Source organism: Rhodnius prolixus, unplaced genomic scaffold, assembly GCF_049639745.1.
Source record: "Rhodnius prolixus isolate KJV_2025 unplaced genomic scaffold, Rpr scaffold_14, whole genome shotgun sequence".
Taxonomy (NCBI): domain Eukaryota; kingdom Metazoa; phylum Arthropoda; class Insecta; order Hemiptera; family Reduviidae; genus Rhodnius; species Rhodnius prolixus.
The window spans coordinates 1,995,706-2,008,751 of record NW_027411594.1 but is presented as its reverse complement, the minus strand read 5'-3'; the positions used below and the strand labels follow the sequence as shown (position 1 = coordinate 2,008,751).

Here is a 13,046-nt window from a genome sequence, read left to right as displayed (position 1 = left end):
AGTGAGAATTAAAAAAATAAGGGAGAAAAACCAAATGAAAACTAAAGAAATAAAAAATAAAACGTTATAACTCTGACGGAGAAAATAAAATAAATAAATTACGTTAAAAAGAGAAATTTATGTATTCTTTTTTTCTAACTTCTTATTTAATTTAATTTCTTTTGGGGGATTTAAGTTTTAAAGATGCTATTTAAAAAAGGAAGTCTTCTTTGCTTCTTAAATATTTATTAAATTCAGTTTACTTTTTTATATTAGCAAATTTAATTACCCTTTTCTCTACTCTTGTTACAAAATAATTAATTAAAATTTGAGCATTATGGCCCACCATGCTTATTTTTTTTTTATTTAAACAATGAAATAATATTAAATTACAATAATTTTTTTTTTGTTTAATTAAAATAACCAGTGTTGCTTATTAAGCCTAGCAGGTAACAGTAAAAGGTAGGTTATAGTCTTAGTGTTCACTGTTAGAAGCACATGTCTTAGGTCGCTGTATATAATATAGAATGCTTTTAGTTTTCTCTTGCTATTAGTAGAATCTATTGTGAACGTGTCAAAATTTTGGAAATGAAATGTTTAATGGGATTAACTTGTTTTAATGGTATATACATTGTGCGTGTTGGTTTGATTGTGATAATGGAATTTCTCAAAAATGAAAAGTTGAACTTGGGATTCCTTTTTGTATTGGAACTACTCTTATTATCGTTACAGGTAATAAGTTTTATTTATTTTTTTTGTTTTAAAGATCTTCTTTAATCTTTTACCCTACATAAAATCGTAAAACGTTTTTCTGGAAAAAGTTTTTTTTTATTTTTCTTTACAACTTTAAGCACTTTTGTAAAGTGCCAGTTTTGGACAAGATTCAGTTTAATTGCCTATAGGATATCAATGAACATTAACAAATTTTTAGAAAACGAACTGTTTTTCATGTGTAGGGGGTCTCGAATACATTGTACCTATTTCCGATGAAAATAATAAAATTCTGTACGATTACAATGTTTCCTTTTATGTGGGAAATAAGAAAGTGAAAATTCTATCGTGGAAAGAAACAAACTGAATAATTTAAGGGGGTAAACGAAATAAGAGAAAGTATAAATAGAAAAAAAAAAACCTGATGGTTTCCAAGATAATGTGAAAAGCCATCAAGAGCATTAGCTAAAAGATAAATAGAAAATGTAAAAAAATAAGGGGAAAGTGTCTTGTCTTATTTTTTTATTACTCACATAATGTGAAGATTTTTCTTCTTTTCTTTATTTTTTTATTTTTTGTATATTGATCTATTTCATGGTTCTTGGTTCTTAACTAGCATTGTTTACCCAATTATGGATAATGGTGTGCCGCTTCTATGGCTCATAATCTCCTTTTTAAATAAAAGTCCATGAATTCTTTTGGGGCACACGTAAATATTACATTAGATACAGGTAATCCTTCCACTCCTTGCCCAGCTAAAACAAGACTCGTACTGACATTATGATTTACTTCAGTAAATATTTATAAAGTTACAGTTTGTTACTGATATCTCTGTTCGCCTAATTTTTATTATTATTATTTTTGTTTTGTTTTATTACAATGCAATGGTAAAACCATCTGGTTTGAAAGTAATGCAATCCCGAAAAATGTTTGGAACAACTAAGATGAATAATAAATGATTTTTTTTTTTGTAATTCTCCAATTTCCACGAACTCTAAAGTGAGAATAATGCTAAATAATGAAAGAGAAGTACAAATTTTATATAAAAAGTTTCTTTTGAAAATAATATAGCTAATGTTTGTTTTAAATTTAAATTTTTCATTTTTGTTATTTATAGCTCTTTCGTAGCTTATTACCAAATTTACTGCTCATTATTTTTTAAATTCTATCTGCAATTAATAAGCTCTTTAAAAGTACCTCAACTTAATGTTACTTTTACAGATTATTTGATCGTGACATTTTGACCGGTCATAGAAGAAAAATAAAAAAACCTTGTAAACTTTTGAATGTTGAAAATAAAATGCTCATATATTTAAGCTTTTAAAAGCTGTTAAAGTTTTAATAGTTCTCAATATTACGGCAAATGAGAGTTCCAGAATATATTCAATAAAAACTCGCGATAATTATTGTTACAGAGTCCTGGGTATCAACAATTCAGCCAGGTTAGTACTTGTAAGTCGCATTTTATCGTTAGTCTTGTATAGTAGTGACTTGGCAAGGTACGAAAGGATTACCAGTAGTATTTGAAGGTAGAACGATATGGCTCAAAACATACTTAATCCTTCTTTCGCAAGGAACAATCCTAATTTTAGCTATTGAAGAGATAAAAGATGAGGAGTAATATGTGAAAAAAAATAATAATTCTAATGCATCTGTTCTAATACACTTGGATTTTTCTGTTCAGAAATTAGATCACATTCTAGTAAACAGCAGTAGTCTGTTATGCTTATGGAGCGAGAGAAAATTGGCCAGCTTTTCAACTCAAACTTTTATTGGCAACAATTTGCGCTGGAAAACATAAGTTTTCCGAGAGGTTCGTCCACGATCTGGAAACTCAAGCATCCTTTAAAATGCCTCATCAGGACCATCACCAGATCTTCGCCTAACTTTGGGAAACGCTGATGAGTTGCAGCAAATGGTATACCAAATCTTGATATTTTTCCTTTTTAAAAATTTGGCATATAATATAAATATGGTACTAGTATTTAATTTATGTTACTCGTCAGCTGGATGCGGATTTGATGTAGTGCTTTGTATTTGTGCACTCAATGGATTTTAATAATTTATTTAAAAGAATTATTTTATTTATAAATTACAGGACAATATTTCAGTTCATGATTTTTAAATTTCCATTTTTTGAAGGTGCTAGATTTTTCTAAGGAAAACAGATGAAGTTTTAGTTATAGGAGAGGAGTGATGATGCCCGAAATGAGGTCATATTTAAGTTTTGTAGAGAAATGATAGAAGGTTTGAAAATAGTGCTATACAGGGTGTTCAGCATAAGACTACGGTAACTTCGGGAAGCGATTCTAGGCATCATTAGTAACAAAAAATTCCATATAAACTATGGCTCGATTCGGCTCCGTTTTATAGATATTTTTAATTTTATGTTTTTTCAAGGTGTTACTACTTTTTAGCAATAAGTTGTCTATATTTCTCAAACTATTAAAGCTACAGCTATTTTAATAAGCTCATTAGAAAGAAGGTTAAAATTCCTTTTAAATAAGCTAATTTATATTCCAAAATAATAATATTAAGTATTTTACTTTGTGGCCCAAACATAAGAAATAGCAAGTTTCTAATTTTTTCCAAAAACTTTGACCTCATTTTTCTCAAAAACATTTTATATGAAAAAACCGTGCACTATTCAGGAAAAACATCTACATACGATCACCTTTCGAACGGTATACAATAATTGGGATTATGTTAAAAATTGACGCAGAAATCTGTGATTAATTGCAAAAAAGTAGGCCTCAAAACAGTGTCGGCATTATGAAAGGAATTCACCTACCATAAGAATATAACCGATCAGAATCATCAGATCCAGAACGATTTTTTGCAAACGTGTAATTTAATAATTAATTTATTTAGGAACAATATTCAAAAATATAAAATTTACATTATAAATAATAAAATAAAAAGAAGAAAAATGAATATGATGTTAAATGAGTGTAAGGTACCAATTTCGAAAGAAAGGATTTTCGTTTAACGAGTTTAGATCTGTGTGTTATTCTGTAGTTAATTAAAGAAATATGCCAAATAATGTAAATAAATCATCATTGTGAACTACTCAATAAACTTTTGGAATTAACAGGTTGTGGAGAGCTAATGAATAAGCCAAAAACTTATTACTCGCTCTGATCCCCAAATTAAATAATAGTGGATGGAATACTTCAACGGACCGCCAGTACACCTCCACGATCGTCTTAGCGTTCGGAACACCCTATCAGGAAAACATCTAGAATACTCCCGCCTAGCTTCTCCACTATTCCCATCTACGAAACCGTAGATGTACGAGTATAACATACGGCGATATTCAATATTCGAATACGCTGGCATAATGATAGCAAAATGATAACCTAATATCTAATGAAAATGTAGACTTTAAACTATCTTTTCTTCTTGTTGTATTTATTTGTTTTTATAAGCCGTATTAGGATAAAACATGTCAGTTTTTAACTTGGAGGTTAGAGCGATAAGTAAGTTCCTTTCATAATGTCGACACTGTTTTGAGGCCTACTTTTTTGCAATTAATCATAAATTTCTGCATCAATTTTTAACATAACCCTAATTATTGTATACCGTTCGAAAGGTGATAGTATGTAGATGTTTTTCCTGAATAGTGCACGGTTTTTTCATATAAAATGTTTTTGAGAGAAATGAAGTCAAAAGTTTTTGGAAAAAAATAGAAACTTGCTATTTCTTATGTTTGGGCCACAAAGTAAAATACTTAATATTATTATTTTGGAATACAAATTAGCTTATTTAAAAGGAAATTTAACCTTCTTTCTAATGAGCTTATTAAAATAGCTGTTGCTTTAATAGTTTGAGAAGTATAGACAACTTTTTGCTAAAAAGTAGTAACACCTTGAAAAAACATAAAATTAAAAATATCTATAAAACGGAGCCGAATCGAGCCATAGTTTATATGGAATTTTTTGTTACTAATGATGCCTAGAATCGCTTCCCGAAGTTACCGTAGTCTTATGCTGAACACCCTGTATATCTGTGTGAAAAGTTCTTTAAACTTCAAAGCCCAAACTTCAGCTACAAAACTTAGTTTTTAAATGGAAATAAGTCCTCCAATAATAATGATAAAAATTATTATATTTTATATTAAATTCTAATTTAAAATTATTGTATATTTAAAAGATAATCCATTGACAATAGATTATTAGAAGTATAACACGGAACTCACCGAGACCTCTTTGGAGAAGTCTCTAGTAATGCGAATAATTAATGACAGAAAATTAATATTAACCCCCAAAGTAAATTACAGGCAATAAGTTCGGGACTATTAAGTAAGGGAAATCGTCGGTTCGAATCCCGCATGTAGATACTTCTTATTTAATTGGTACAATCGTAATAGTAAAGTATAAGCTTCCGTCATCCGCGGCAATGCAATGCAATTTGGTAGCTGATCGTTAAACTTTGCCTTTAAATAATAATTGTAATAAGCGATTAATTTTTTTTTAATCTAAAGTTTTTTTTGTTTAAATTGTTACTGATGAAAATTAAAACTTTTAATTGTAATTTGGAAAAAACTTTGAGAAAAGATGGTGTCTACCTTGATATGAAGACAGCATAAATTCCGTTTTACCAACAGCTCATAATATACATGACTGGTCCACTTGATATACTTGAAACTCTCACCTTTGGTACCAAGCAGCCGCTTGTTTAAGAGAGCAACTGCCTGGGAAAGCTGGTAAGACTTGCGGGAAAACTAAGTATCTTAGCAATTTAGACTTGGCAAATCTCATAAAGGGCAAGCACAATGGTTCAATTAATATATATTTGTGTGCTTAAATGAAGTTTCTGGAGATACTAAGCTTTTCACTTGAAACATAAAACTTAATTATAATTCCATTTTAATTGACTACGCCTAATTAATTTGATTTTAATAATTTTCTATTAAGAAAGTTTAAGATTGGATTTTAGAACTTTGAAGATAATTTTATTTCATTTAAATGGTTATCAAAGAATTAACATAGCTGAAGAATGCGTCACCATGCGTCATTGGATTCCATTTTTGCCTTAGGTGTAAAATTATAATTAGAACTCCTCACATGAACGGCCTAAAACTTAAATCGTATCGGTTAAATATCGTTGCACACCGCATTTATTCGTAAATTCTATTCTATTATTGCTCACAATAACATGCAGTTAAATGCCACTGTATTGAAAATAATTTTTAATAATGTTTGAAGAATATGCCATATTAATTGACTTACAAACCTTTGCTTCGCTTGATAACAATAAATATTACATATTTAATTAAATTAATGATAACAATTATTCAATAAAATTAATAATAATACAAAAAATAAAAAAATAATCGAATAGGTATACAAAAGAAAAGATCACCTGGTGCAGTATTTGCAATGCAGAGAACAATCGTAGCTTGCGACAATAGTCTGGACAGGTGCCTTTCCATGCCGATTCTAACAAGATTTAGAAGGGTGTCCTGAATCCTTTAATCCGATATTTAGTCGGATATAAATAACTGAGCCAATCTTGGGGCGCACTCTTCACCGGTTTTCTTTTGAAACATTTTCGTTTTACTTATTTTATTATTAATTTATTTTTAGAAAACTTTTTAATTTTTTTTTTAAATCACAAGATTAAATGGGTAATTATTTTTCGATTCGATTTTAGGTATAGACAGTTTTTTATTTATTTAAAGTCACTTGATATTTTTACCTGTTTTAATAATTTTAATATTCTAAAATGTATTTAAAACAAATACAATTTTTTTGTTTTTAGTTTAAAATGAAATCTAAATTAAAGCAATATGCTCGATGTTACGCTCAAAACAGACCGAAGTCAACTGAAGGCTTATAAAACGGTTAGATAGAGAACGCGCGGGAAATTTACACTTACTCCCGCGCGCGCCTTTTCCGTTTAGTGTTGCTGCTGGCCCTTCTTCTTCGAGGGATGAGGTAGAGGAACGCAGTAGCAGGATAGGCTAACAGTGGCGGACCGCTTGCGCAAACTCCCCTATCACCCCTGTGTTTGTGGGGGCGAGTAAGGGGCCTCCAAACTGATCCTCTCTTCTCTGTTTCTATCTGACTCTCACACTCGCTCTCTCTCGTTTCCTCTTTGCCGCGACACACAGTCCCTCCCTCCCGCCTTCACACAAGTATTACGCGCGTAACACATTCACACAATACACAATGACAGACTCTCAGTCTGTCTTCGCTGTATGGCTGTCGTAGTCTCTTCCGCACGCACTTCTTTTTCCTGTTGCATATAAACATGGAAGGCAAGTATAAAACATGCATGCGTGTATTCTGCACACATGTGTGCACTATTCTCTCTCATTAACTTGCCAAAGCACGTCTATTTTACGCTCATGCCAATGGCCACATATAGACGAAAATATATGCCTTAAAAAACCAACAAGTGAACTTAAAAATGGGCAGAATAACGTTTTATGTCTGCCAGTTCTTGTGCTGATATAAATAGCGATGGTTCTTAGACTAAAATGTCAATTTTTCTCCCCTCAAAGTTGAATTATTTACATCACGTTTGTCAAACTCAAATTAAACACAAATTGGTGCTACAGACAAGATTCACGCGGGCCACATCACATTTACAAATTCTGCTAAATTTATACTCTGAAGTGAGAATCAAGAATATAGATAGGATAATTAAAGCTCTATATAATTGTATTCATAAAACGAAAATTATCCCTTTTTACCTCGAAACTTGGCCAGCGATTTCCCTCGTACAAGTTTTGCTATATCTGGATTCAAAGGCCTGAGAACTTAAGTATATATTTTGGGAATTCCTACCTCTTTTTTGTCTTTTAAAACCGAATCATTCTGGAATTCTACTTAGAGTGGTAGACATATCGCTTCCAAACGTAGCCGGAACTGAGTCAACGTGTTTATACACGCCCGTAGGCCTCCAGGTAAAGGCACTGGACCACGTGTAAGCTCGTCTTCAGTAGCTAAAGGGTCAACGAGGGAGGGAATTGTTGGGTACGGCAGTGCCTCGATCTCCCCTTCATAACCATTTTTTCTATTTTCATTTCATTTCAGAACAAAGTGGGGCCCCAAAAAATTACCTCGGGGGCCGCCAGTATGACACCCTTGCTGTATATATATTATTATTTAATTCTAGATCTTTTATTTATTTAATGAATCTTTTTTTTTCTTATTTTTGGAGTAGGCTATTTAGCTGTTTTTCTCTTTATATGCTAAAGTTCTGCTTTGATTTACATTTAGTGAACATTAGGTACAGGACGAGTGTCTTTGGCTAGTGTCCCTGAAGAATGCCATCATGTCCAGCTAAAACTGTGATGTTGAGAAGTGGAAAGGACACTGAATGTGTTGGTCATTGGCGTGAATCCCCAGGCATACCTTAAGGCTAAATAGGCTTTGAGAGCCGACTTCTAGCTGATTTATCTATTTATTTTAATCACTTGCTACCTAGCCAAATCCATGCTGTGTGACTAAAAACATTTATTGCAGCATTCTAGATATAGAATCTTTAGTATGATTATCTTTGGAGCCGTATTTGAGAAACATTTTTGGTTTTTAGAAAAAACGAGCGGATCTACATGATGTCCAAGAGATTGCAGATGTTGGCGTAGAGATTATGAGGCGTGGTGAGTAATCTTCTAAATAACTAAAGACTTTTTATGTAACATTAATCACCATAAATATTATCGTATAATTCCCTCCACTTTTTTTGATATGCAATCGCCAACTTATTAATGCTTATGTGAGTAAACACTGATGCAAATGAAACAGTAGCAGCTTAGGGTTACTATGTATTCAAAAAAAAAGATAGGAAGTTACTCAAAGACGGCTCCAAAGATAATCACACTAAAGATTCTATATCTAGGGTGCTACAATAAATGTTTGTAGTCACAGCATGGATTTGGCTACATATCATCCTCTAATTTAGATTATAATCTTCTTCTTCAACAATGGAACTTCTACAATGATACAAAAGAACCAAGGCCTTCATCGTAATTTTTGCTTACCTTTCTTGGGCCTTCACATTCCGCCAATGTCGGTTCCCTTGAAGATCGGCTATTAATCTAATCTTAAAGATACCAAATTGCTCGTGCAGATCATAAAATAAATATGGCCGAGCTGGGTAATTAGAATTTTTTCGATTATTTAATTCATTATGTTTTTTCTTGGCCCTACGGATAACATCGGACAATTTAAGTGGAAAAAGCATTGCAAACATTAATTCTAAAAAAAAAGATTGTTATTAAATTAGAAAATTGTCTGTTTTATATTATATAAGTGCATGTAATGAATATAAACTGCACAATTATTGTGATTTTATGGTTTAATAAAACAAAAAACTTGAGAAAATATGAAGCCAAAGTAAGTACGCGAGGGAAAAAAAGAAAAAGACCGTAAACAAAAAATGAAAAAATATGCGCGTTATGAAAGTTAAAATTAGCGCGGTATTATGCAGCAGTTTGTGCATAACCATGTGTTCATCGATTTGGCTTTATTCTGGTTTGTTTTCAGGTTTCAGGAATTCAGGGTTTTCTTTCATATTGATCGCTCAGCCAGTAATATATATATATATGTTCCACCAGGCAGAGAGATCACGTTCAGATCCCATCTCCCTGTATCAGTAGTATTTACTCGGCCAAATGAAGTAGGCTAAGGGGTGAGTTAGAAAAGGGGACACGTGCAACAAGGTGAAATAGATACGTGCGTCTAGGTGAAATAGGGTGTAGAAATAGGCCAAGGGTGCCCATAGGAGGAGGGAGGGAGGATTCACTATGTAACACAGGGGTGTCAAACTGGAGGCCTCCGAGGTAATTTTTTGTGGCCCCACGTTGTTCTGAAATGAAATGAAAATAGAAAAAAATTGTTATGAAGGAAATAGCGCTTAGGGGAGATCGAGACTCTGCCGTACACACAATTCCCTCCCTCGTTAACCCTTTAGGAACTGAAGACGAGCTTACAGGTGGCCCAGTGCCTTACCTCGAAGCCTACGGACATGTATAAACACGCTGACTCAGTTCCGGCTACGTTTGGAAGCGATATGTCTGCCACTCTAAGTGGAATTCCAGGATGATTCGAAGACAAAAAAGAAGTAGGTATTCCAAAAATATATTCTTAAGTTCTCGGTGTTTGAATCCAGATATAGCAAAACTTGTACGAGGGAAATCGCTGGCCAAGTTTCAGGTAAAAAAGAATAATTTTAGTTTTATAAATACAATTATATAGTGTTTAAGTATCCTATCTGTATTCTTGAATCCTCACTTAAGAATATAAATTTAACAAAATTTGTAAATGTGATGTGACCCGCGTGAATGCTGCCTGCAGCACCAATTGGCCCCCCCCCCTGTTTAAATTGAGTTTGGTCACCCTTGAAGTAACGCATTTGGAACATTTCCTGTCTTTACACAACGTAAACTTGATTCTTCCAATTTTTGTCATATCGCCCGCGGACCTCTGTTAAGTATAGACATCACTGCATCTTTATATGGCAGTCATCAAAGCCTGGAAGAGCAAGTCGCAGAAGTACAGGATGGAATCCATAGGTATTAAAAAAGAAAATTATTATTCACGATTCGCTTAATTATATCGCAGTAATAGTCGAAGATTAGACAGCCATTTGGATGAGCCGTCCTTGTGTCGCTGTCCAGTGCGCCTGACGATGGTCATTCGGTTTAGTTTTGTTAGAAATAATGAGAAACGGTTCTTGCTAGCACTTCTTCCTAAGGGTGGGAACGATTCTTAGTAGGTATATTCGTCTCAGAAACCTGGAGTTCACCTTGGTCATGATCCATCAGAGGTTCGCTGGAGCTTCCTGATTAAGAAGTGGTTACGAAGCCGCTAATCCAATACGAACTTTTATTAAAGCTCCCCTCTCATTAAAGAGTCTGTTTAGTGAACATGAGTAAGTGTTAATGTAAGGTGATGATCTAGAGTTTGCCTGTGGGTTCGCTAAGCTGAGCTTATTAGAGTGTAAGACATTAACTTCATCAGCGTTTAGTAAGCGCGAGTAATAAGAATCTGTAATGAACGACAATCGCTTCTATTTACATAGTATTTGAGATTTCCAAATATTTTGATCTGGTTTATCATTCTGTTAAAACTTACAAAATACAAATTTTGCAGGAGGAAAAATTGCTTTTCTTGCTGTGGAAAATCAATAAAATTTCTATTCATGGAGCCACATACTGTGCCCTGTATTGTAGCCATTATGAAAATAGCTGGTCTATTTCCCAAGTTTGGAACAATAACAAAGTAATGGAAGATCAGATGACAAGACATCCTCAGACCTGGTCTCTGACGTGCAGGAAATTCTTTGAGCTTTTTAGTTCTTCCAGGGCGGAAGTAAATAAAGATATTTGTAAACAAATCGACTGTTCATGGGGAGTAAGTACGCTATTTTCCACTTTAAATGTTTAGCCATGTTGTAAAGCCATTTTATTATATATTATTTTTTTCCTTATTCTATTTGGTTTTTCTATTTTCTCTAAAAACCATAACGAAAAACGTATTCTTACTATGATCTGTACGTGCCCAGTATTAAAAATTATTAACAGCTCTATAAAGGAAAATTGTTAAACGTGGCCAAACATTCTTTTATATTCTGCTACTCTTTTGTTTTTGTCTTTGTGTGAGTATGGTGCGTGCGTATGGGGTTTTCCCACTTAAAATAGACTAAACATTCGTTAAAGATATTTTCTTTACTTTCCATTATTATTTTATGTGATTAGCTCTCGTGGCTGTACCCTGCGCTATTTAAAACCACTGTTGATCCATTTAGGTACCCTAAAGAGAAACATCCTGTCCCATACTTGAGCCAGCCATAAAAAAGTTCACAGCATTCTGAAAAAAAATTAGACAACCCACAGGCATGATGCCTCATCTCTTATAAGACCGTCAATCGGTTCTTATCAAATATTCTCTGAGACGAGTAAAGAGTAGATGCAGGAATCTGAGAGTTATGGGCGAAGGATACAGATCTCATGCCTGTCTCTAACCGCTGGAGGAAAGCAACGGAGGCACCAGCAACTTAGTCGATACAGATGATTTTGAAAATGTTTATGCTTTTCCCATTTCCTTCACACTTTCAGAGAAACTTAGTTCTGATTCCATTTCTGCTAATTGTCTCGCATGCTACACACTGCATTAGATTAGAAAACGGAGCGAATTATGTTCCCCACAGGCTTGAGAGTACAATCTCGTCTAGCTGGTACAGCCTCCTATTTCTTTGTCCAGGTACATACGTTCTAGTCCTCTATAGTAGGAGGAGCTGGGCTAGTCACTTCTTCCAGAGATCTTGGCGTCTCTACGGTTATCCAGTCTAAAAACAGTTTACATTGACCGCCATAACACTCACACAATAATAATATAACCTTCATAATAATAAGGCCTGCAGAGGTAGTTGATGTGTGCAACTATTTGGGTTTAGCGTACCCACAGGCAAACTCGAGCTCATCACCACACACACGCACAAAACTAACGACAGACGCATACTTTTTTACACAAACATTGATAGAACAGAAAACCAACCACTGTAGATCTTAGCAGGTTACAGTCACTCGCATTACAATCTTCAGTTTAACCATAAATCATTTTGGCGAAATGCCCTCCTCTGGTCTAACTAAGAGTACCAGTCCATTTACTAGTTCTTGTTTACCGCTTCGTGATCACACACAAAAGTCACGGATAAATCGAGAAAGCTGAAACTATTTCCCACCAGCTGGAAAGCACTAACCGTGGAAATTTAAAAAGAAAATTAAAACCATAAAAATAAAGTGGGTAACATTGGTGGTAGCCAGGTGTGTGTGAACGGCACAGACATTTTGACCCAACTCTAAGCAATACCAGTAATTAAAGTGAGCTGTTACACTCTTGGTTCAAAATACAACGCACTTTAGTAAATTTAGTTACAGAGAATGTTACTTTGGTTTTTACAATGCTTTTATGGGTGATAAATCTTTGGATTTCATACGATAAAGGTAGTTAGCCTGTGCTTGTAAACGATCGGTGAATGTACGGCTAGTTTATTGTTGCAGAGGTAATTTGTTCTAATCTCTCCCCCCATTGTCGGGTGCACCCAACTTGTGGTGGAAGCCTAAACAGAGAAAGGCCTCCGACAGGTTGTCGGCTAAGCCTCTAGAGAGAGGATGTTATTAAGGGAGACAACGGGTTAGGGGAAAGGAGGAACATTGTGGCAACACCACTGTATCCGTTTCCGCTCAAATTTTTCTGCTCAATAAAGAAGGAAGTGGTTCTTTTAATAGACCAGTTAAAATCTGAGAGCAAACGCATGGTTTTATGAATAACAGTACACACTTGCACAAGAACGATTCATTTTCGGCAAGAGACTACCTCTTATTTTGTCCCATTTCTCTT

At 33.9% G+C, this 13,046-nt stretch overlaps 1 protein-coding gene across 2 annotated transcripts in view; it reads right to left on the bottom strand.

The window, feature by feature from the left end:
• Window positions 1–6,616, bottom strand: part of LOC141451641 (neurotrimin-like) — a 324,652-nt gene extending 318,036 nt beyond the window's left edge. For both annotated transcript variants that reach the window (XM_074123100.1, XM_074123101.1), the window contains exon 1: window positions 6,055–6,616. In XM_074123100.1, coding sequence (XP_073979201.1) covers window positions 6,055–6,124 — 70 coding nt within the window. In that variant the 5' untranslated portion in view covers window positions 6,125–6,616. The remainder of the gene's footprint in view (window positions 1–6,054) is intronic.
• Window positions 6,617–13,046: the final 6,430 nt, after the last annotated feature.